Source organism: Mustela nivalis (genome assembly GCF_964662115.1).
Source record: "Mustela nivalis genome assembly, chromosome: 2".
Classification (NCBI taxonomy): domain Eukaryota; kingdom Metazoa; phylum Chordata; class Mammalia; order Carnivora; family Mustelidae; genus Mustela; species Mustela nivalis.
Window position 1 is genome coordinate 162,872,805 of NC_139021.1, and position 23,261 is coordinate 162,896,065.

Genomic DNA, 23,261 nt, shown 5'->3' on the forward strand with positions numbered 1-23,261 from the left:
TGGTGAGAATTTTTGCATCTATGTTCAACAAGGATATTGGTCTCTAATTCTCCTTTTTGATGGGGTCTTTGTCTGGTTTGGGATCAAGGTGATGCTGGCCTCATAAAATGAGTTTGGAAGTTTTCCTTCCATTTCTATTTTTTGGGACAGTTTCAGGAGAATAGGTATTAATTCTTCTTTAAATGTTTAGTAGAATTCCCCTGGGAAGCCTTCTGGCCCTGGGCCAATCTCCTTACTGGTTATGGGTCTGTTCAGGTTTTCTATTTCTTCCTGGTTCAGTTTTGGTAGTTTATACGTCTCTAGGAATATATCTATATCTTCCAGATGGTCAAATTTGCTGGCATATAGTTGCTCATAATATATTCTTATAATTGTTTGTATTTCTTTGGTGTTGGTTGTGATCTCTTCTCTTTCATTCATGATTTTATTATTTGGGTCCTTTCTCTTTTCCTTTTGATAAGTCTAGCCAGGGGTTTATCAGTCTTACTAATTCTTTCAAAGAACCAGCTCTTAGTATCGTTGATTTGTTCTCCTGTTCTTCAGTTTATATTTTATTGATTTCTGCTCTGATCTTTATTATTTCTCTTATACTGCTGGATTTAGGCCTTCTTTGCTGTTCTTCCTCCAACTCCTTTAGGTGTAGGGTTAGATTGTGTATTTGAGACCTTTCTTGTTTCTTGAGAAAGGCTTGTATCACTACATACTCTCCTCTCAGGACTGCCTTTGCTGAGTCCCACAGATTTTGAACAGTCGTGTTTTCATTATCATTTGTTTCCATGAATTTTTTCAATTCTTCTTTAATTTCCTGGTTATACCATTCATTTAGTAGGATGCTCTTTAGCCTCCATGTATTTGGGTTCTTTCCAACTTTCCTCTTGTGATTGAGTTCTAGCTTCAGAGCATTGTGGTCTGAAAATATGCAGGCAATGATCCCAATCTTTTGGTACCGGTTGAGACCTGATTTGTGACCCAGAATGTGATCTATTTTGGACAATGTTCCATGTGCACTAGAGAAGAATGTGTTTTCTGTTGCTTTGGGATGGAAAGTTCTGAATATATCTGTGATGTCCATCTGGTTCAGTGTGTCATTTAAGGCCTTTATTTCCTTGTTGATCTTTTGCTTGGATGATCTGTCCATATCAGTGTGGGAGGGTGTTAAAACACCCTAGTATTACTGTATTATTGTCAATGTGTTTCTTTGATTTTGTTATTAATTGGTTTATATAGTTGGCTGCTCCTATGTTAGGGGCATAGATATTTAAAATTGTTAGATCTTCTTGTTGGGCAGACCCTTTGCGTATATAAAATGCCCTTTCTCATCTCTTATTATAGTCTTTGGCTTGAAATCTAACGTATCTGATACAAAGATTGCCACCCCAGCTTTCTTTTGATGTCCATTAGCATGGTAAATTATTTTCCAGCCCCTCACTTTAAATCTGGAGGTTTCTTTGGGTCTCAAATGAGTTTCTTGTAGGCAGCATATTGATGGGTCTCATTTTTTTAATCCATTCCGATACCCTGTGTCTTTTGATTGGGGCATTTAGCCCATTTACATTCAGGGTAACTATTGAAAGATATGAATTTAGTGCCATTGTATTGCCTGTAAAGTGACTGTTCCTGTATATTGTTTCTGTTTTTTTTCTGGTCTACTGCTTTTATGTTCTCTCTTTGCTTAGAGGAACCCTTTCAATATTTCCTGCAGGGCTTGTTTGGTGTTTACAAATTCTTTTAGTTTTTGTTTGTCTTGGAAGCTTTTTATCTCTCCTTCTATTTTCAGTGATAGCCTAGCTGATACAGTATTCTTGGCTGCATGTTTTTCTCATTTAGTGTTCTGAATATAACATGCCAATTCTTTCTGGTCTGCCAGGTCTCTGTGGATAAGGCTGCTGCCAATCTAATATTTCTTCCTTTGTATGTTACAGACTTCTTGTCCCGAGCTGCTTTCAGGATTTTCTCTTTGTCACTAAGAGTTGTAAGTTTTACTGTTATATGCCTGGGTGTGAGCCTATTTTTATCATTTTGAGGAGAGATCCCTGTGCCTCCTGGATTTTGATGCTTGTTCCCTTTGCCATGTTAGGGAAATTCTATACTATAATTTGCTCCAATATACCTTCTGCCTCCCTCTCTCTTTCTTGTTCTTTGGAATCCCAATTATTCTAATGTTGTTTCATTTTATCGTATCACTTATCTCTTGAATTCTCCCCTTGTGGTCCAGTAGTAGTTTGTCTCTCTTTTGCTCAGCTTCTTTCTTCTCCGTCATTTGGTCTTCTATATCACTAATTATCTCTTCTGCCTCATTTAACCTAGCAGTATGAGCCTCCATTATTGATTGCATCTCATTAACAGCTTTTTTGATTTCAGCTTGGTTAGATTTTAGTTCTTTTATTACTCCAGAAAGGGCTTTTATTTCTCCAGAGAGGTTTCTCTAATATCTTCCATGCCTTTTCTGAGCCCAGCTAGCACCTTGAGAATTGTCATTCTGAACTCTAGATATGACATATTACCAGTGTCTGTATTGATTAGGTCCCTAGCCTTTGGTACTGCCTCTTGTTCTTTTTTTGGTGGTGAATTTTTCCACCTTGTCCTTTTATCCAGATGAGAATATATGAATGAAGGAATAAAATACCAAAAGGGTGGCAAAGACCCTGAAACATGTACACTAACAAAATCAGAAGAGACCCCAAATCAAGGGCAGAAGAAAAGGGGTAAAAAGAAGTTAAAAAAAAGTTTAAAAATATATATATATTAGACTGGTGAGTAGAACAGAGCCACCCACTTGATTTTGGATGTATTTTGGTCTCTTAGAAGAAACTACCTTCCAAAATTTTAAAGAAATACACACACACACACACACACACATACACATACACACATAAAAATGAGGGTAAACACAATGAAGGGATGGAATATGACTGTAAAGATGAAAATTTAAAAAAAATATAAAAAAGGAATTGATAAGATAAGTTGGTTGGAAAAAGAAAGAAAAAGAAAGTAGAGAGAATTTGCTGAGGCTGGAGACTAGAACAAAGCCCTGTGCTAGATATAGGGTATATTTTGATCCATTAGAAGAAATTGTATCCCAGAATTTTTTAGAAGAAAAACCCTATACGTATTCAAAAAATAAAATTAGATACAATGAAGGATAAAATATGACTATAATAATGATGGTTTAAAAAGTTTTTTTAAAGAAAGGTATTGTTAAGATAAACAGTTAAAAACATTAAAAGAGGAAAGAGGAAAAGTTAAAAAAATAGAATAAGAAAAAAATAAAATTCAAAAAGTTTCATTAACTTTGCAAGACTAAAGAATCATGGGGAGAAAGCCATGCATGCCATGATCCATGCTTTGCTTTCCCCTTCTCTGGAACTCCACTGTTCTCCTTGATCAGTGAACTTGGTCTTGACTGGATATTCTTGCTGATCTTCTGGGAGAGGAGCTTGTTGCAGTGATTCTCAAACGTCTTTGACCGAGGCGGAATTGCACCGTCCTGGCCAGGGGCTGGGCTAAGTAATTTGCTCAGGTTCCCTCTCAGGAACTTTTGTTCCCTGAGGGCTTTCTGTAGAGCTCTGGAGGACAGGAATGAAAATGGTGGCCTTCCAGTCTCTGGCCCAGTGGGGCCCAGAGGGGGAGCTCAGGGCCCCACTCCTCAGTACAACCTCGGAGAAAAGTGCTCAATCACTCCTGTCTCCCTGGTCTCCAGCTGCACTACAAGCTCACCTGGCCTGTGACTGAGCATTTCTGTCTCTGGCACACGGCCCTGTTTATAGTCTCCAAACACAGCAGATTCCTGCTGCTCTGCTATTCTGGTGGAGGAAGGTGGGTCTCCCCAGATCTGCCACTTGTGGGGTCCCTGCTCAAAGAGCAGTGGTCTGACTATGCCGTGGATCATGGTTTAAGGTGACCCCAAGCTGAGAGCTCACTCCTCGGTTCTGTCTCTGTATTTGGCTTCTCCACTCTGATACCTGGGAGCTCTGCTACACTCAGACATCCCCTATCCTTCTGTTACCCCACAGGACCTGAGACCACAGTGTTCCTGGGAGGGCTCCACCCCTGCTGAGCCTCTGGAGTGATGTCCCTCAGTGGAGCAAACTTCTAAAAGTCTGGATTTTGTGCTTCGTTGCTCTGCCGCTTGCTGGGAGCCGGCCCCTTCCCCCGCAGTCTATCTTCCCATTGCTTTGAATTCACTTCTTCACATGTCCTGCCTTTCAGAAAGTGGTCGATTTTCTGTTTCTAGAATTGCTGCTCTTCTTCTCTTCAATCTCCTGTTGGGTTTGTAGGTGTTTGGAATGGTTTGATAACTATCTAGCTGCTACTCGTCTGCCATCTTGACTCTTCTAGTATTTGTCTCTTTATTTGCTTTTGAGCATTCCCTCCTTTTCTCCCTTGCCAATTATCTTGGTTTATTTCATTCTTTTTCATTCTCCACACATAAGCCGTAGATAACAACATCATGCAGAAATTATTTCCCGGTCTCCCTTCCCCTTCATGATCTCTCATTTCTTCTCTTCTTCTATTTTTCTTCTCACTCAATGTCAGTTAGGTTTTCCTCATTTCTGCTTCCACAAGCCTCTATTAACACTCTGGCCTCATTTATCACTGTAGCTCTCCTGTCTTTTTCCCTTTTTTTTTTTTTTAAAGATTTTATTTATTTATTTGACAGACAGATCACAAGTAGGCAGAGAAGCAGTGAGAGAGAAAGGAAGGGAAGCAGGCTCCCTGCTGAGCAGAGAGCCCAATGTGGGGCTCTATCCCAGGACCCCGAGATCATGACCTGAGCCAAAGGCAGAGGCTTTAACCCACTGAGCCAACCAGGTGCTCCTCCTGTCTTTTTTCCTTGTTGTTGTCCCACTGATTGGTATTCCCGGTGCCTAAAACAGTGCCTGGTAGATAGTAACTGCTCACAAGATAGGTAAAGCCTGTATGAGGCAGCAACGTAAGGAATGAACTTCCCTCCCACAGGGAATTGTAGCATTAATAGTTGATGGGTTATGTTTTCAGATAATGCAAGTAAGGAGTTTGATACCTGCCATAAAATGGGTTCAAAATTCTACAAGGGACCTATAAGAAGATGGAATTACTCCCAGCAGCCAGAAAGAAAGCAAATTTCCTTAAGGAGGAAAGCAAATTTCTTTGATTAGCGGTAAAGTGTTGATGTTGAAGCTCTTTTTAAGGTAGAATACCAAAGCATAATGTTGCATACATAAATAAGTCCTTTCAAACTTTATCAGTTCCAAAGTCTTGAGTGGGTCTGTGTGGTCTACAGATTAATCCACTCCATTGCCTTTAGAATTCCAGTCAAGGACTCCAGTCCATCCTTAATTCCATGTCTAGTCTTCTCTTTCCATCTCCCTGTCATGGTTCTTACATGTTAGCCAACTTGAAGGAACACCATAGTTCATTTCTGACTGATTCATGTTAAAATGGTGCTTCCAAAATAGATACCATTAAATTCTCTGACAGTCAGACACCACCTGGTTATTGGTCACAGCTCAGAGACTATTTTTGCTGTGCTTTTGGTAATGGTATATTTTTGAAATGACAATATGAACAAATCTCATAAAAATACTTTTAAAAAACTTTACTTTCTTTGATATTTTTTCATTCCTGTGCTAAGTGCCAGGTGTACAGGGAAAACCTAGTCTGAAAACAAATCATTAGCTAGCGATCAAGTGTTGACATTAATACCATTTACAGGGATAGAGTTGAGAACATGGCCGTGATACATTTTGGTGTGTGCTCATGTTTAGCATCAACAAGGGGAAAACACAGGGCGGCAGCAGCACCACATTTTCTTAATACAATTTTTCTCTTCTTTGTGGAATTGCTATATTGTGATATTGGCAATAGCTGTTTTTAGTTAGGAAGAAAGCCACTGTTGAGTTTAACGTTAGTACTAATGTTACTATACAAATTGTAATAGGTTTGCTTGTTACTCCATATCTATTTTAAGATGTGGATTCTTTTGCTTGGGTGTCATCTTTGGAAATCAACAGTACAAGTGTTTTTGAAAACCAAAAATATGGGGCGCCTGGGCGGCTCAGTGGGTTAAGGCCTCTGCTTTCGGCTCAGGTCATGATCCTTGCTGAGCAGAGAGCCCGATGTGGGGCTGGATCCCAGAACCCTGGGATCCAGCCCCACATCGGGCTCTCTGCTCAGCAGGGAGCCTGCTTCCTCCTCTCTCTGTGCCTGCCTCTCTGCCTACTTGTAATCTTTCTCCATCAAATAAGTAAATAAAATCTTAAAAAAAAAAAAAAGAAAACCAATAATATGTTCTGTCCGTCAGAACAATGTACTGACCAAACATGCTTGAACACGTACCAACAACAGGCGTCTGGGGGAGAGGATGATATACACAGTCCTTGCAGCCGAGCAGCTGGGAATGCCCGGCCCCCTCAATTGGAGGCAGCCTGCTTCTTTTTTCTGTTATCTCCCCTTCTCCAGAGATCACCTGTAGTTAATTAGATGATTCCTTAAAATGCATTTACCAATCCTATACTGCTTGATCAGGCATATCTTGTTTATCTATAATCTCCTTCGACTCATTTGTTGATTATTATTTTGTATCTAATAAATACAGGACTGAGGAGTTGTTCTGGGTGGCAGTTTCCTCAACTGCCGACCCCTGCTCCCGTTCTCTTGAAGCTGAATTGTTTGTACCTCATTCTTCTCCCGGGTGCTGTTGGAAAGCAGCATAGGCTTTCTCTATATTGGGCAATATAGGCTTGTCAAGGCAGAATGTAAACAAGATTGCTTACCCTAAATCTGCAGGATGAATTTAAATTTTACTTTATTTTGGGGATTAGAGAAATCATCTCAGTTGATTTCTTTGATTAGCAATAGAGTGTTGATGTTGAAGCTCTTTTTAGGGTAGAATACCAAAGCATAATGTTGCATACATAAATAAGTCCTTTCAAACTTTATCAGTTCCAAAGTCTTGAGTGGGTCTGTGTGGTCTACAGATTAATCTACTCCACTGCCTTTAGAATTCCACTCAAGGACTCCAGTCGGTCCTTAAGTCCCGGTCTAGTCTTCTCTGTCTCCTTGTCATAGTGCTTACACGTTAGCCAACTTGAGCTTCTTAACCAGTCTCAAATCCTGGATATTTGCTGGGCCCTGAGCACTTGTTCAGGCTTCACAGTGGGCCAGGCATACTTTTTCTCTCCATATTCACTTGTGAAAATTTCGCTCTTCCTTCTGGGGCTGCTCAAATAACACCTTCTTAAGGAAATTTGCTCTCGTTCTGGCTGCTGGGAGTAATTCCATCTTCCTATAGGTCCCTTGTAGAATCTTGAACCCATTTTATGGCAGGTATCAAACTCCCTACTTGCATTATCTGAAAACATAACCCATCAACTATTAATGCTACAATTCCCTGTGGGAGGGCTGTTTATTCCTTACCTTACTGCCTCCTACAGGCTCCCTCATGCCAACTTACACACAACAAATGTTCAGTAAGCATTCGCTGAATAAATAAGTATATTAACCATCCCCATTCTTTGTTATTATTGTGCTGTGCCTAACAAGAAGAAGGTGTCTTAGTCTGCTAGGCCTGTACAGAGTGCTGTAAACTGGCTTAACATAGTTGAGAATTTTCCTTTCGCAGTTCTGGAGGCTAGAAGGCTGCAGTCAGGGTGTTGGCAGGACCACGCTTTCTCTGAGACCCTAAGCAAAATCCTTCCTTGCCTCTTCCCTGGCTTCTGATGGTAGCTAGCCATCCTTAGCTTTCCTTGGCTTGTAGCTGCCTCAGTCTAATCCCCGTGTCTGTCTTTGCGTGGTGTTTTCCTGTGTTTGTGTCTCTGTCCAAATCCTACTCCCTACTTTTCTTTTTAAAATTGAGTTATAATTGACATGTGACATTATATTAGTTTTAGGTATACAATATAATGATTCGATATATATATATATATATATATATATATATATATCTGTATATATATATATATACAGATCTCTCTCTATATATGTATATATATTTTAAAACAATTACCACAATAAATTTATTTATTTATTTAAAGATGTTATTTATTTATTTGACAGAGAAGATCACAAGTAGGCAGAGATGCAGGCAGAGAGAGGCGGGGGAAACAGGCTTCCCGCTGAGCAGAGAGCCCGACGTGGGGCTCGATCCCAGGACCCTGGGATCATGACCTGAGCTGAAGGCAGAGGCTTTAACTCACTGAGCCACCCAGGTGCCCCTACCACAATAAATTTAGACATCCCTCACTATGCAGTTATAATTTTCCCTCTTTTTATAAGGAGGCTTATAGGGCCCACCCTACTCCAGTATGACTGTAAGTTAGTGGTTTACATATATAATGACTCTACTTCCAAACAAGGTCACATTTATAGGCACTGGGGGGTAGAACTTCAACATAACTTTCTGGGGGACAAATTTAACCCTTAACACTAGAGAAATGAAAATTCTGACATAACTGGTTCCCAGGTTCTCCTTAAAGTCATAGCCACATATGTTTGAATTACATCTGTATGTCTGGGCTTTAAAAAAAAAAAAAATGTTGTCTAGCTGAGCGTGGGAAGCAAATCTGGAGAAGGCCTGTGAGCGTGGCACGGGGGGCATCTCAATACACCTGTGGAGGGCACCTCCCTATTTATTTTAAAAGATAAGAACGATGGAATATCTTTTTGGAGACTACTCCATATTTTGGATGGGGTTCATTGTCAGTATGTGTGATTTCATGGGATCGACACCAAAATCTCCTTATAACTGACCAGGAGGTGCCATGGCTTTCTGCTGCAGTCCTGGGGGCAATAAGAAGCAAGACGAAGTGAAAACAAATCAGGGCTTGGCGTAATCATAGTAGCTTTCAAAATTTATTGCGTGCCTCCTGTTTGCCAGGCATGTGGTCAAGTGTTCAATGTGAATGATCCTATTTAATTCGCTCTTCGACACCATGTGGTAGGAAATATTATAATATTATAAACATTATTATCCTAACATGTGTACATATATACATGCATCAGGGGATGAACAAGATGTCTTGTCAGGGGCTTTTATTTTCCTTTGGTGAGGTCTTGTATTCATAGCTAATAATAGCACTCCCCGAATAGGAATGGTGTTTCACGTTGCAATACTCATTCCTCTCCCTGATCTTGTGCACAGGAAAAGAGTGAAAAGCTAGCGCTGGAAGAAACTGCCTATGAAGAAATCGAAAGGGATTTTCAGGATGTTCTCAGTGAACTTTCAGGGGACAAAAGTCTGGATAAATTTCGAATTGAATATGAGAAGCTTCATGCTGTCATGAAAAAGTCTTATGACAATGAAAAGCGTCTGATGGCCAAATGCAGAGAGCTAAACGCAGAGATTGTGGTTAATTCCGCGAAGGTCGCCACTGCCCTGAAGCTCTCCCAGGATGATCAGACCACCATTGCGTCCCTGAAAAAGGTTAGTGATCTTGTAGAAACGAGTTGAGGCTGAGCTGCCACAAACGCATCCTATATTTAAAACGTCTTTCTTTCCTTGTATTGGCAGCTCTAGGCTGGTAGTAAATGAGTTATTTAGTAAAAATTTACATGACTTATGTATTCATTAAGCCTAGGGAATAAAGTTCATTTTCAAAGGAAATAATTAGCCTGGGTGAATTTCTCGATGCAAATTAATATAGAACCTTCCTGGCTTGGTTTCTAAGAAATACTGGGTTAGCAAAAAGAATTAGCGGGAAGTAAATGTAATATTAGGGAGCTCTGTATGTCTTGTTTGATATAAGTAGAGTAATTAGATATCTCATGATGATAGCTTGTTAAGGATTTTTTTTAAAGGGATGTTTTAATGTTTTTGCTTTTCTCACTGCTTTAGGAGAAATTACCTTGAGGATTCTTAGATAGTAATTTTTATGATCTTGCTTTTTCCTTGATCCTCCCTGGTCCTCATAATGGGAGACCAGGGAGTCAATCTGGGGGATGTTGAGGAACTATGCCTCCATTTTACCCTTTATTTTTTCACTCTCAAGTGTGTTACATTATTTTGAGAGTAAAATGTCAATGTTTCTTGTTGATCTCAGGATGATAAAAGGTTAAGAGATTTTAATTTATAATTAAATTATACACCCAAACCCTGGTGATGAGAAATAACTCATGAACTTTTTAGTTAAGTCCCTCGATATCATACAATGAAACATCACCCGATTTAAATGAATTTCTAAGACCAGTGCAAATTATGACATCTGTTTTCTTAGAAACGACCTTTTTAAAGTGCCATTTTCTCTCTATTGTCATTTTCTTCTTCTTTTTTAAAGATTGTATTCATTTATTCAACAGAGAGAGAGAGAGTGAGCATAAGCAGGGGGAGAAGCGGCAGAGGGAGAAACAAACTTGATCCCACAACCCTGACATCATGACCTGAGCCAAAGGCAGACTTTGACTCTGAGATCATGACCTGAACCGAAGGCAGACTTTAACCTTCTGAGCTACCCAGGCACCCCTTATTTTCTTCTTTTTTGCTGAAAAACCAGTAAGAATAGACTTTAATTCATCTTATGATGAGATAAAAGCCCCATTTTTTAATTGTAAATTAAAAAACTGGAAATGGAAGTCATGAACAGATAAAAGTATAATTGATGGTTGATGGGGACAAAACTTCATATAATCATAGTTGCATTTAAATATCCTTCATTTGTTTTGCTGAAAATAGTACATATGGTTGCTATTAAAAATACCCCGTAAGACTCCTCTCTCTAATGTGATAGCATGAATTTATAGAAATCTTCTCTTCCACTCATTTTATGCCTTATCAACATGAAACTGGAATATTGTCACCTAGAGCTTATAGGTTCTTACGTGTATAAAGGACTCACATTCCACTGGACAAAATTTTGCAAGAAAATTGAGGGGCAGGGTAAAACTCAAGGCTGTTGCAACATTACTATACTTTGTTTGCTTATTTGAATGGCTGCAGTTCCCTTCTAAGTACTTATGTTAATATTCCACATTGCATTTCATAACAGTAAGATGCCCCAAACTGCATGAGTTGTTTCCACTCCACACAGGGTCATTGTTTTTCCCCTGTAAGCATTTGAAGAGAAGGCCTGGGTGTGGCTTTGGAATGGGAATCACCAGGGCTGTTGTGTACAATTTCGTGACAGTGAAGACCACCTTCCTCTGAATTATTCTAAGGCTGACATTGCCATTCAGGACTGCTTACTTGGGACCTGAGATCAAAACAAGTTTTTAAAATTTGGAATCTAACAGGGGCTCCAAATTTAGGACTTGGATCCAGGGCCATTCCTAATTTTTTTTTGCTCCAAAAATATCTGGGCTTGGATAGCACATAAAATTTCATTTTTTTAAAAAAAGATTTTATTTATTTATTTGACATAGAGAGAGATCACAAATAGAGAGACAGGGGCTGGGGGCGGGGGAAGCAGGCTCCCTGCTGAGCAGAGAGCCCGATGCGGGGCTCGATCCCAGGACCCTGAGATCATGACCTGAGCTGAAGGCAGACGCTTAACCCACTGAGCCACCCAGGCACCCCTAAAATTTCATTTTTAATTTCATAAACCTATCTTAACATATTTATTAGAAATATCCTCCTAGTCATAGCAGTCCTTGTAGGATATGAGCCAGGACCCCTCCTAAACCTGCTGTTCGGTATTGACTAGTTAATGTTGAGCAATTCAGTAAGTCAATATCAATGAAATGCATAATGTGTAATGTGAAATCCTCTTTTCCCATAAATGACTACTCTGTTGGAGTTGTTTTATTATTCTCTTTGCTCAGTGTACCTTGCATCTGGATCCTAGTTTGGTTTTTCTCACTGATGTCCTGTGACCCATATAGGAAATTGAAAAGGCCTGGAAGATGGTGGACTCGGCCTATGACAAAGAGCAGAAGGCAAAGGACACGATCCTTGCCCTGAAAGAGGAAATAGTGAACCTCACCAAACTAGTGGAGCAGGGGTCTGGACTGTCCATGGACCAGGATAGCAAGTAGGTGATGGCTTCTTGATGGATGTTGAACTTGCTCTTGTGGAGGCCCCCTTCTTCAGCAGCTGGCAGGGGGCTTGCAGAGTCATCTTGAATGTTCTTTGTGATATAAGAGTTTCCTGCTGTGGTGGTTTCCTGAAGATTGTTTTCCATCTAGGGCTTTTTTTGTTTGTTTGTTTGTTTGTTTTTATTGCTCCCTTTCTCCATACCCAAGAATCCTAATTTGTGGTTCCTTTAAACTTCTGGCTATGCAGACTTAAGTACTACAATTTCAAAATGAGTAAGTATTTTAGGTTTCATTCTTTCTTTTGAACTTGTGTGGAATGGTTGCTTTTCTGCTCTGATTTCCAGCTTCTTCCTCAAGCCCCCAACTCCCATGATTTGTCCCATCACCATCTTTCCTACTTCTCAGGTTCTAGGCCACGCCTTTATTCCTTAAAGCTTCACCTTGTTGATTCTGTCTTCTAAGCATCACTTTTGTCTTTCCCTGCTCCCTAGCAGCAATGCTAATGCCTTGCTTTGGGCCCCATTCTTTGCTGGATTTGGTGATGGATGACTCAATGGTCTCCCCGCCTGTAAGGAGACATCTCCCCTCTGCACCATTTTCCACATATCAGATTTAGGTTGCTGAAACATGTACCTGTGTGCTTCTACTTCCAGCACATGTTCCAAACACCTTCAATATCTTCCCGTTCCCAAAGGATGCAGTCCAGTCTTGAACATGTCTTTCAGGGCCCTGCATAGATCTGCCCGTCAGCCTTGCCACAGTCCTGTCCAGAAAAACCATGCTTGCTTATGGCTCCACACCTTGAACATGGTGTTTTCTATGCCACAAATGGTTTTGCTTCCTTTTGCCACACCAGAAACAACCATGCACCCTTCAAGACCTACCTCAAACACCATCTTAATTTCATCACTCTCAGTATCTCTGTCTCAACCTTCTTCCCACTCCCAGAACCAATAACTAAGCACAAGAGTCACTGTGTTCTCTGGTGCCATAGAACCCAAACAACATCTATCTCAAGTATGGCACTGGTCACATTTTATTGAAATTATTTGTTGATATGCTTCGCTACCCATTAGGCTATGAACTCCTTGAAGGAAGATGCCTTTACCTTCCCTTTAGGAGGCTAGCACTGTGCAGGGCACGCTAAACCTTTCATTAATTAATGAGTCAGGAATGAGCACACCCACCTCCTTAGCCATTTTTAACCATATCTAACTGCTGCCTAGGTTTCTCATGCTTTCTAGGTGCATTTATCCAATGCTGAGAGATGGTTCTAAGTTGAGGCATTGGGGAGAGGGGACAGGAAAAACTAACAGAAGATGCAGTGTCCATAATAATGGGCTCTATTGTCTCATTAAAGAAGTCAAGCATTATCAGAGCAACTACTGAAGAGCAGTGTGAGGGAACTGATCAATTAGGGGGAGCAGTTTTGTTTTGTTTTAAAGATTATTTATTATTTATTTGAGAGAGACAGACAGAGAGAGAGAGAGAGAGAGCACAAATGGGCAGAGGGGCAGAAGGAGAGGCAGAGGAAGAAGTAGATTCCCCAGAGGTGTGGAACCTGATGCAGGGCTTGATCCCACCACTCCAAGATCATGATCTGAGCAGAAGTCAGATGCCTAACTGATGGAGCTATGGAGGCACCCCAGTTAGAGGGGGTATTAATGAGAATTGGAACACGGCGAGGAGGAGAACTGAAGAAACTATCCAGGCCAGAATTTCATCTTCAACAGTGCGCTTAGGTGTAACTGTCTTCATAGTAACCTTGGAATTCAAGGTTTTGTTTCTGGAGAAGAAGCTGAATGCAGTATTGAAGTCTTCTTCTTCTTTTTTTTCTTTTAAGATTTTATTTATTTATTTGACAGATAGGATCACAAGTAGGCAGAGAGGCAGGCAGAGACAGGGAGAGGAGGAAGCAGGCACCCCACTGAGCAGAGAGCCCAATGTGGGGCTTGATCCCAGGACCCTGGGATCATGACTGGAGCTGAAGGCAGAGGCTTTAACCCACTGAGCCACCCAGGCGTCCCAATCCTGAAGCCTTCCTATTAAATAGTTATGTTCTATCAAAGTTATTGGTAAATAAACATTGTCAGATTGCTGTGCTTCCAATAGTCATTTGATGGCTAACAATGGGAAGTGCCTCAAGTTCAAGTTCTCTGCTTTCTTGGCTCTCACATAGCTGCCTTGCTCTAGACCTTAATTCCGCTGCACAAGTCAGATCAGACATAGTCTTTCTACTTTCAAAACACTAATTCTGTGGAAAATCATGCCAGATCATATGTAATGGTTTTTGAGATGTGGAAGTAACTTGTTTAGAGTTCAAATCAACAAATATGATCATATACTCTCTAAAAACCAGCATCATGAATGATTTTCCAAATTTTGTTCTTTGGAACATTTTATCTGGGTTGCATTCCTTTGGAAGAAATTAATCTCTGTGGTTGATGGATAGAAAACTGGCAATGTGTATTATTTGTTTATGTTTATGCTTCATTTTAGACGTTATGGCTGTGATCATAGCCCTCCACTGATATATTAACCAAATAATGTCTTCAATTAATACCTCCTTAGGGTCAATTATAAGAATTGATAATAGCAAGTAGTCTTGCTTTTCAGAGATTACCAGTTACCGGTGTCAGTCGATTTTTCCGGACTTCTATAAATATGCCTATAAAACACATACACACACATATACACAGACACTATAATTATTTAAAGATCAGAAGAGGGATCATATTATATATATTATTATTGGAATTTCTTTTTCAGTTAACAGCTCACAAGCAGCTACCATGTCAATGGTCAGGGCATAGAGATCTTTCTCTTTCACACCTGAATAGTGTTAGTCCTTGACCTGGAGTCTTGCCTCTGAATACAAGCTCAGAAGGTGATAAGGAGGACTCCTGAGCAGGATGGCCTTTTAGTCTGACTCCTGTGTTCTTCTTTTTCTAGTATCCGAGATTTACTGAAGTTCAAAGAAGAAGTGACCAAGGAGCGAGACCAGCTCTTGTCAGAAGTGGTGAAATTACGAGAGTCCTTAGCTCAGACCACTGAACTGCAACAGGAAACAGAGCGAAGCAGAGAAGAGGCGGAGCAGACCATCAGTCAGGTCTGCTCTGCCGTGGAGGGCAAGAGGAAAGATCGTTACCTTCCAGAAGTCTTTCCCATCTTGCTCCTCTTTTAGATTTACCCCCTGGTGTCCAAACAAAGCATCCACAGTTCTGCTTGTTTCTCTGGTTTGTTTTTGCAAGAGCAGTTTGACGTGCACATTTCTTCTCAACATTCTGTGTCTGAGAAGTCACTAAGACAGGGCACTGCTTACAATTTTGGTCTAAGAAGGTGTCCCTGGTAAAGGCCAGGATGCCCTTCCACCATTCCACCATTCCATTCTGGGAATGGTGGAAGTAGTTTTCTGAGCTCTTCTCCTTTGTAAGGACCCTTTCTGAACCCTTTTATATAAGTCCAGAAGTCAAATAGATGATTCACATGTGCAATCTCCAGGACAAAAACACGAAACTCCTTTGAGCATGAGATGACAGAAGGATTTTTCAGAGATTTTGGCCATCATGATAAAACTATAATGCTTTGTTTAGTAATATCCAGGACTCATGTGGGACAGAATTTTATATTTGGGGTAGCCGGTGACATTTTATTTAGATCCTATTGATAGAGAATTGGATGAATTCTTTCCATGCTTATCATCTCTAGAATTCTGGGCTTCCGTATTTAATTGGATTTTTACACCATTCTTTGTGGATTCATTCCCACAATCTGGGTGGATGTTTGGTGTTAAGGCTCTGAAAAACAATACAGAATATTCTTACAAAGTTTAAACATTGGGGTTCAAAGATGACCATCCTACAGGGGAAAGGCTACTACAAGGTGACTGTCCTGAAAATATAAGATTTGAGAAAGGGAGAAGTCCTGGCTGGTTGAGACGTGTCCTGGCGTGGGCTTCATCTCTTTCCTCCCTACCCTTTCTGCACCCTTAGTTCCAGCAAGAAATCCAGCAACGTCAGAACGAAGCTTCACGGGAGTCTCGGAAGAAGGAAAAACTAGAGAAGGAGCTCAGGCAGGTCCAGATGGACATGGACACCAGGCAGACAGAAATTAAGGCCCTCCAGCAGTACGTGCAGAAGAGCAAGGAGGAGCTTCAGAAGCTGGAGCAGCAGCTGAAGGAGCAGAAGGTGTGCTGGGTGTGGGCTGCACTGCGGTCCCCGCAAAAACAAGGAGGGTGCCTTTGGAGCTCTTTGAATTTTCTTTGGAAAGCAGCAAACTCTCTTCATGAGAGATGTGGGTAACACAATGCTTAGCTTTGCCTTGCTCTTTGAACAATTCGGTTAAGTAGACATGACCGCCCTTTCTTTTCTTTTTTATTTTTCAGCTCCAACGTGTTAATTTCGTTTGAACTTTCTATTGATGTGTATAATAAACACATAGGAAAGCATGTAAGTCACAATTACATGCACATACATGTTCTCCCTCTCTCCCTGTCCCACTCTGTCTCTAAAATAAATACATAAATCCAAATAAAACAAGTACAAAATACAGCTGGATGAATTTTCTCCATTTCAACACATCTTGATCACTTGCACCCGATCGAAGAAACAGTACCCCGGATGTCCCCTTGGGGCCCCTCCCAGCCATTCTCTTTCCCAGAGTTCACCTCTGTTCTGGATTCTTAGCTATTTAGTTTTGTCTGCTTTTGTAATTTACAAAAATCCAGTCATAAAGGGTGTACTCTTTTGTGTTTAATGTCTTTGGCTCAGTATTTTGTTTATGGGATTCATTTGTGTTGCCACCTAGTGATAGGGGGACACTGTCCTTCGGTAGCCACTAGCTACATGCAGTGATTTAAATTTAAGTTAGTTAAAATTAAATACAATGAAAACCTTAAGTCCTCAGTTGCTCTAGTGCCCTTTCAGGTGCTCACTAGCCTCAAGGACTGGTAGGTAGCCCATAAGACAGCACAGCTAGAGAACATTCATTGTCATGCAGAAAGTTCTGTTGGACGGAGCTCAATAGGCCAGTCACACTCACGGTGTTCATCGTGTGACCGTTACATGATTTATTTATTTATTTATTTACTTATTTATTTATTTATTTATTTATTTAAGACATTATTTATTTATTTGACAGATAGAGATCACAAGTAGGCAGAGAGGTAGGCAGAGAGAGAGAGAGAGAGAGGAGGAAGCAGGCTCCCCGCCAAGCAGAGAGCCCGATGCGGGACTTGATCACAGGACCCTGAGATCATGACCCAAGCTGAAGGCAGAGGCTTAATCCACTGAGCCACTCAGGCACCCCATATGATTAATTTTTAATAGGCTTATTTTTAAATCTCAAGTTTAGAGAGTCATATTCAATCTTTATGCATTTTAAATATGGTACTATTTTTAACATTTCTCCTGTGATAGCAGTTTAAGGTAACTCAAATAATTTTAATTCTGGTCTGTCTTTTTTCATTTTTTTAAAAAAAGATTTACGTACTTATTTTAGAGATGGAGTGGGACAGGGAGAGAGAGAGAACTTGTGTGTTGCAAGCTGGGGAAGGGGGGAGGGAGAGGGAGAGAAGCAGGCTCCCTGCTGAGCCCAGAGCCCTGGGCTGCCAAGCCCGAGGCAGGGCTTGATCCCACAACTCTTGAGATTGTGTCCTGAACCAAAATTAAGAGATACCCAACCGACTGAACGAAGCAGGCCCCCTTTTTCTCTCATTTCTTAAAGAAGCAATTCATGTAGTTGAAAAAAGTCATTCCTTGAAAATATTTTCTCTTAGGAAGGTTCCAAAGAATTGACAAGCCATACAGCATTTTGCCACTTAAAAAAAATAGATATTAGAACACACTTCTTTTCCAATGGCCTCATTAATTTCGTTAAAGCCAGACATCAGATAGGTACTTTATAACGTGCAAGTATCCACCAGAAAAACGTGAGACATCGTGGAGCATGGAATATGAGAGGTTTTTAATATCATGATCAAACTACAGTCTTCGTTTAGCAATATCCAGGGCTCATGTAAAAGACAATTTCTTTTTGGCAAGGCTGGCTATATTTTATTTAGTCCCTATTGATGGGAAATTGGTTGGATTCTTCCCATGTTTAACTTCTGCTTACATCAGGTTATATTTTGGAATAATTGTCTAAACCATCTTCTCTCTTTTCCCTTCAGCATATTTGCTATCCCTCTGTCCTCTCACTAGTCTGCCAATAGAAATGATTCCCCCCACCCTCAATATATTCCTTTTTTTAAAAAAATAAAACTGTGTCTGCTCAGGATAGTCAAGGTAGTGAAGAGGAAACCTGACTGACCCTGAAGTCAGGCAGACAGAAATCACGGCTCTGCTCTTGCATGGTTTTGACTTCAGTTGGATTTAAGGGGAATTGTCTCTGTGTTGGGGCCTGTGAATTTCTGCTCATGAAAATGTGGTAGGCATGTTAATGCAGGATTTGCTTCTGAAGATGTAGCATCCCAGCCCCACAGCTGATAAAACCCGTTTGAATCTCTAGCTCATTTGCAATGATTATAGCAATTGTTGCATATGTGAAGCTTGCCAAACGGCAAACAGGCATTAAAATATTTATCCGCCACCTGTGAACAAGACTTCCCAAGGCTCTCCGGAAAAAAATTGTGCTCTCTGTGTTATTCATTAGAAGGCTTCGTTTTCCTCAGCCATCTAACGTTTGTCATATTTGAGTGCATTAGTGCTTTCACTGGGGATAAAGAACAATTTCTACAAAGACAAAGAAAGTGTGCTTGCTGTGACTGTCCCAGGAGGTTGGTGGGGGTCTCCTGTGTGCATATGCAGATATTGTAATCAGATTAAAAAGCATTAACCGGCTCGTTCTGCGCCTTTCAGATATTGAATGAAAGAGCCGCAAAGGAACTGGAGCAGTTTCAGATGAGAAATTCTAAACTTCAGCAAGAGAATGAACAACACAGTTTGGTTTGCGAGCAGCTATCCCAGGAAAACCAACAGAAGTCTTTGGAGCTCAAAGTAAATACCAAGTGACTTATCTGTTCCCCAGCACGTGTTCCTTCATTCGCTATTACTATAGGTTTGCCTTTGTGGCTGGAGCCCTTGGTTAGGTAACCTGTACTAGCCTCAATATGTCAGAGGCAGGCACAAGCTTTCGGTGGTGGCTTTCCGCCTGGAAGGAGATACTTTGATGACTTCCATTTTTCTAAGACCATAAACCTGAATGTTGATCATATGATTATGCCAAGTGTTTTCGAAAATGAGCTCAGATGCTCATCTCTGTAACTTAGCCTTGGCAGTAAGTAGTTGCCCTCAGCTAGAAACCATTTACGTGGGTGAGTAGCAAAGAGGTCAGGTTATATTTTACGATTTGTCCGGAGAAGGTGGAATGGGAGCCGTCGGGAATGGATTGGCACTTATGTGTGTCTTCTTCCAGGAGTGTGGAACCATGATTCTTACTTTTGTCCTGCAAATTTCAAGACAGTCTCCATTCTTCTCCCAGGACTCAATGAAGTGACCAATCAAGAATGATACATGGATTTGATCAATGAATCATAACAATTTTTGCATCACAGGCCCTTTTGACAGTCTGCTGACAGCATGCACATGCACACACCCACGCACACACACACTTATGCATACATCTTGCATCTTGTTTTGAATGCTGTCTCAGGTTTCCAGGACTTTTCTGACTTCTAACCACGGGGTCTGGATTAATAACTACTGAGTCAGAACATTCTAATGTTCTAATTGGAAAGAGCCTTAGTTCAGCTAATTTAGACCATGTAAATCTGAGACAGAGGAGCATTTAAAGCAGTCCAGAATGGTTTGCTTTGAAACCATTCTTTATGAGAAAGCTGTAAATGGAAGCAGAAATGAAATGGCTACTTAAGGAAAAATAATATATAAGCCCCTAAGGTGAAATTAAAGTAAAAATACTTATGCCATTAATTCTCTTCTTTGATAACAAGAATGGGGGCACCTTGAAAGATGGAGTATTGTTGTTATCAGATTCTGAACTTACAGAATTCTATTTCCAGCAAGAATCTGAGAATAACATGCCCAGCTCAGTGCAGTTTCTTCCTTGTCAAGAGCTGGGGATAATTGCTAATGTTTATTTGAGGAAGAATCACCCGTTGCTTTTCTGGTAATTTCTAAAAATGGCAAATTTAAAAAAAGTGAACTTAAATTTAAAGAAGTCACAAAACTCAAAATCCATTGATGAAAATCTAGTGCTTTCTTTTGCTAGAAGAATTATTTTGGTACTTTTCACCATTATGTAGACTTGCCTGTTTGTGTTGCCCTGTCCGTTTATCTCTAGGTATACCCACAGACCCACATCTGTTGAGGAGGGAGGGCCCTTCCACTAGTGTATGTTATTGTCCTATACTGGCCACGTGGGCTCACAAGGATATTTAAATACGTTATAATATGTTAGTAATCTTCTGAGAGAGATCAGTCTGCGAGTCCATAAAAATTGTCCATCAAATACAGCATTTGTACACAAAATTCACACATTTATGATACATACAACTCAGCATTCTTATCCTGTTGGATTCAACAACTCAGTGGTGCCTTGAGCCATCAGGTCTGATCAGTCTTTTCATTATTTTTTTGCTTACATTGCCAACTATTTTATTCAGAGAATAGTTTTTCAATTTCTCTCAAGACCAAACAGTGTGTGTGTGTTTTTTTAACCCGTAGAGCAACCTTGCACTGACATGGGAACAATTTCGTTTTATTGGTTCTGAATTTACCATCGTGAAATCACTGGTCCTTTATTTACTGAGAGTTCCCGGTTAATGCTGCCTCATTAATTACAGGCCAAAGAGGAGGAAGTCCATCAGATGCGGGTTGACATTGGGAAGCTCAACAAAATCAGAGAACAAATCCATAAGAAACTGCACCAGATTGAAGATCAAAAGTTAGAAGTGGAACAGCACAGGGAAACTCTAAAAAATCAGATCTTGGGATTAGAGAGAGGTAAACCAAGAACGATTTTGCGCTTTGTTTTATTCCTTTGTAAACATTTTATTGATGGCTAATGGCATTTGGTGACCAAGGGCTCTATGCATACAGACACAAACCATGCCAAATATAATCAGTAAAACAGCTTTCCAGCTGGTGAGTAGCCAATATGCTGGGGACATCATTTTGAATATCTTTAACTTTTTTACATTAAAAAATTCTTCAACAGGCTATATTGGTACAATGTAAATCCAGCCAAGAGTATTGCTCTGTACTTGTCACTGGAATAAATAACATCTGTACTCATAGTTCTTGGTTCTCCATGACCTCCTGCTTTAGCTCCTTTTCTCATGGAAGATAGGGGATAGATTAAAACAAATGTCTCCCACTAGCAATATTTGGAACAATATTGTACCAAGAATCTAGAAGGCTCCTAACTTCTTTCCTCTGTTAGTACTTTACCATGTGGTGAACACTTGTTTAACCTGCTATCACATTTCCCTGTGCAGGAATAATTTAAGTGCCATGGAAGGCCATTATAGTCAGAAAAATCATAAAGGATAGAAACTATAGGGTCATGTCTAACTGGGTTCGGATCCCGCCTTTGTCGTATTTACTCTTGGGGAATGAGATGGACTAATATCCATAAAGCATTTGGAGATAGTACTTAACACATTGAAAGTGCTTACTAACTGGCATCAGTTATTCTTCAGGTATATTACTATTAATATAAGTAGTAATATAAAATGTCATCTCATTCTGAAAAAGAATAGAATTGAAAATGGGATTTACTAGTCGAATTTGGTGTGGGAGAAACTGCTCCAGACTTGAAGACAGGGGATCTGGGTTTGAATTTAACTACACCAGAGTATGTGAGGCAGGAACACGTCATTGAACTTATGTGGGCTACCGTGAGTTGTAAGTCACTGGCTGAGGCAACACAGATCAAACATAAACATATACACTGCTTCACTAAAAGTTAGGTAAAACCTAGATCTCTAAGTAAGGTTTTCAGAAATCCACTTGATCCTAAACAACATATGTTTGAAGTGTGTGGGTCCACTTATATGTGGATTTTTAAAAATAAATACAGTACAATATAAACGTATTTTCTTTGTATTCTTAATGCATTTTCTTTTCTCTAGCTTGCTTTATTGTAAGAATATAGTATGAAATACGTATAACATACAGAAGATGTGTTAATTGACTGTTTCTGTTATCAGTAAGGCTTCTGGTCAGCAGTAGGCTATTGGTAGTTAAGTTTTGGGGGAGTCAGAGTTTTATGTGGATTTCAGCTTCATGGGGGATGGGCATCCCTAACTCCAGTGTTGTTCAACAGTCAACTGTATTTGTTATGTAAGACTTTGAAAAGTACAGATATTTTTCCTTCTCAGACATGAGGAAATAATCTTTTATGGAGGTACAGTTGTGGCTTATCTTGACAATTCGTCCATTCATTCCCTCAATAGATTGAGTGCCTACTATGTGCAGTCAGTAAGGTTGGCATTAGGTACGTGAAGGTCTCTGCCCTCAGAATGCTGGTGGTCTTGCATGAAGTTTACGATCTAATGTCTTCAGTGACAGGAAGAGAAACGGAATTACTAGACCATATTTTGTGACTGGCTTAGTGACTTACAAAACATTCCCACATTTACATTTCTATATTTTTGCTTGCAATAGTTCTACATTTTGGAAAAAAATTATTCATTCTGTGTTGGACCCAATTCTTCATCCTTAAATCATGTTCAGAGAAATCATCATGCTCTCTCCTCTGGTTATTTTATAGATTTTTTTTTTAAAGATTTTATTTATTTATTTGACAGAGAGAGATCACAAGTAGGCAGAGAGGCAGGCAGAGAGAGAGGAAGGGAAGCAGGCTCCCTGCTGAGCAGAGAGCCCAATGCGGGGGGCCGATCCCAGGACCCTGGGATCACGACCAGCTGAAGGCAGAGGCTTAACCCACTGAGCCACCCAGGTGCCCCTATTTTATAGATCTTGTTAACATTATTATTTCTTCTTAGGGAACTCTTTTTTTTAATGTGCCTGATCAAAGAGTGGCATTTCAGCCCTTACATCTCCAAGTTCCTGAACTCAGTCTGGTCCAATGCTGAGGGAGGGGTTGTGGGAGCTTAATGCCTGGAAAGCCTCCATTTATGGGACAACACTGACCCCCACCCCTTTCTTCTCCAGACCAGTCCAGAGGATTCCTTCCATTGACTGTCACTCTTAAGAATTTAACTAGTTCCAAGAATTTAGGGTAAACTTTCCTTGGACAAAATAGTTAGGAGCTCAAGTCCTCCATGTGTTACGATTTTCTGTCACAAAACCCAAGAAACTAACTGATAAACTGCCGGAATTAATGAGAGTTCA

General features: G+C 40.3%; 1 protein-coding gene across 3 annotated transcripts in view; it reads left to right on the forward strand.

The window, feature by feature from the left end:
* The window catches only part of CFAP58 (cilia and flagella associated protein 58), a 118,841-nt gene that overhangs the window by 18,892 nt on the left and 76,688 nt on the right, over positions 1-23,261 (forward strand). For all 3 annotated transcript variants that reach the window (XM_082722552.1, XM_082722551.1, XM_082722550.1), the window contains exons 2-7: positions 9,122-9,403; positions 11,794-11,942; positions 14,899-15,055; positions 15,939-16,133; positions 18,804-18,941; positions 20,747-20,906. In XM_082722552.1, the coding sequence (XP_082578678.1) occupies positions 9,260-9,403; positions 11,794-11,942; positions 14,899-15,055; positions 15,939-16,133; positions 18,804-18,941; positions 20,747-20,906 (943 nt within the window). In that variant the 5' untranslated portion in view covers positions 9,122-9,259. The remainder of the gene's footprint in view (positions 1-9,121; positions 9,404-11,793; positions 11,943-14,898; positions 15,056-15,938; positions 16,134-18,803; positions 18,942-20,746; positions 20,907-23,261) is intronic.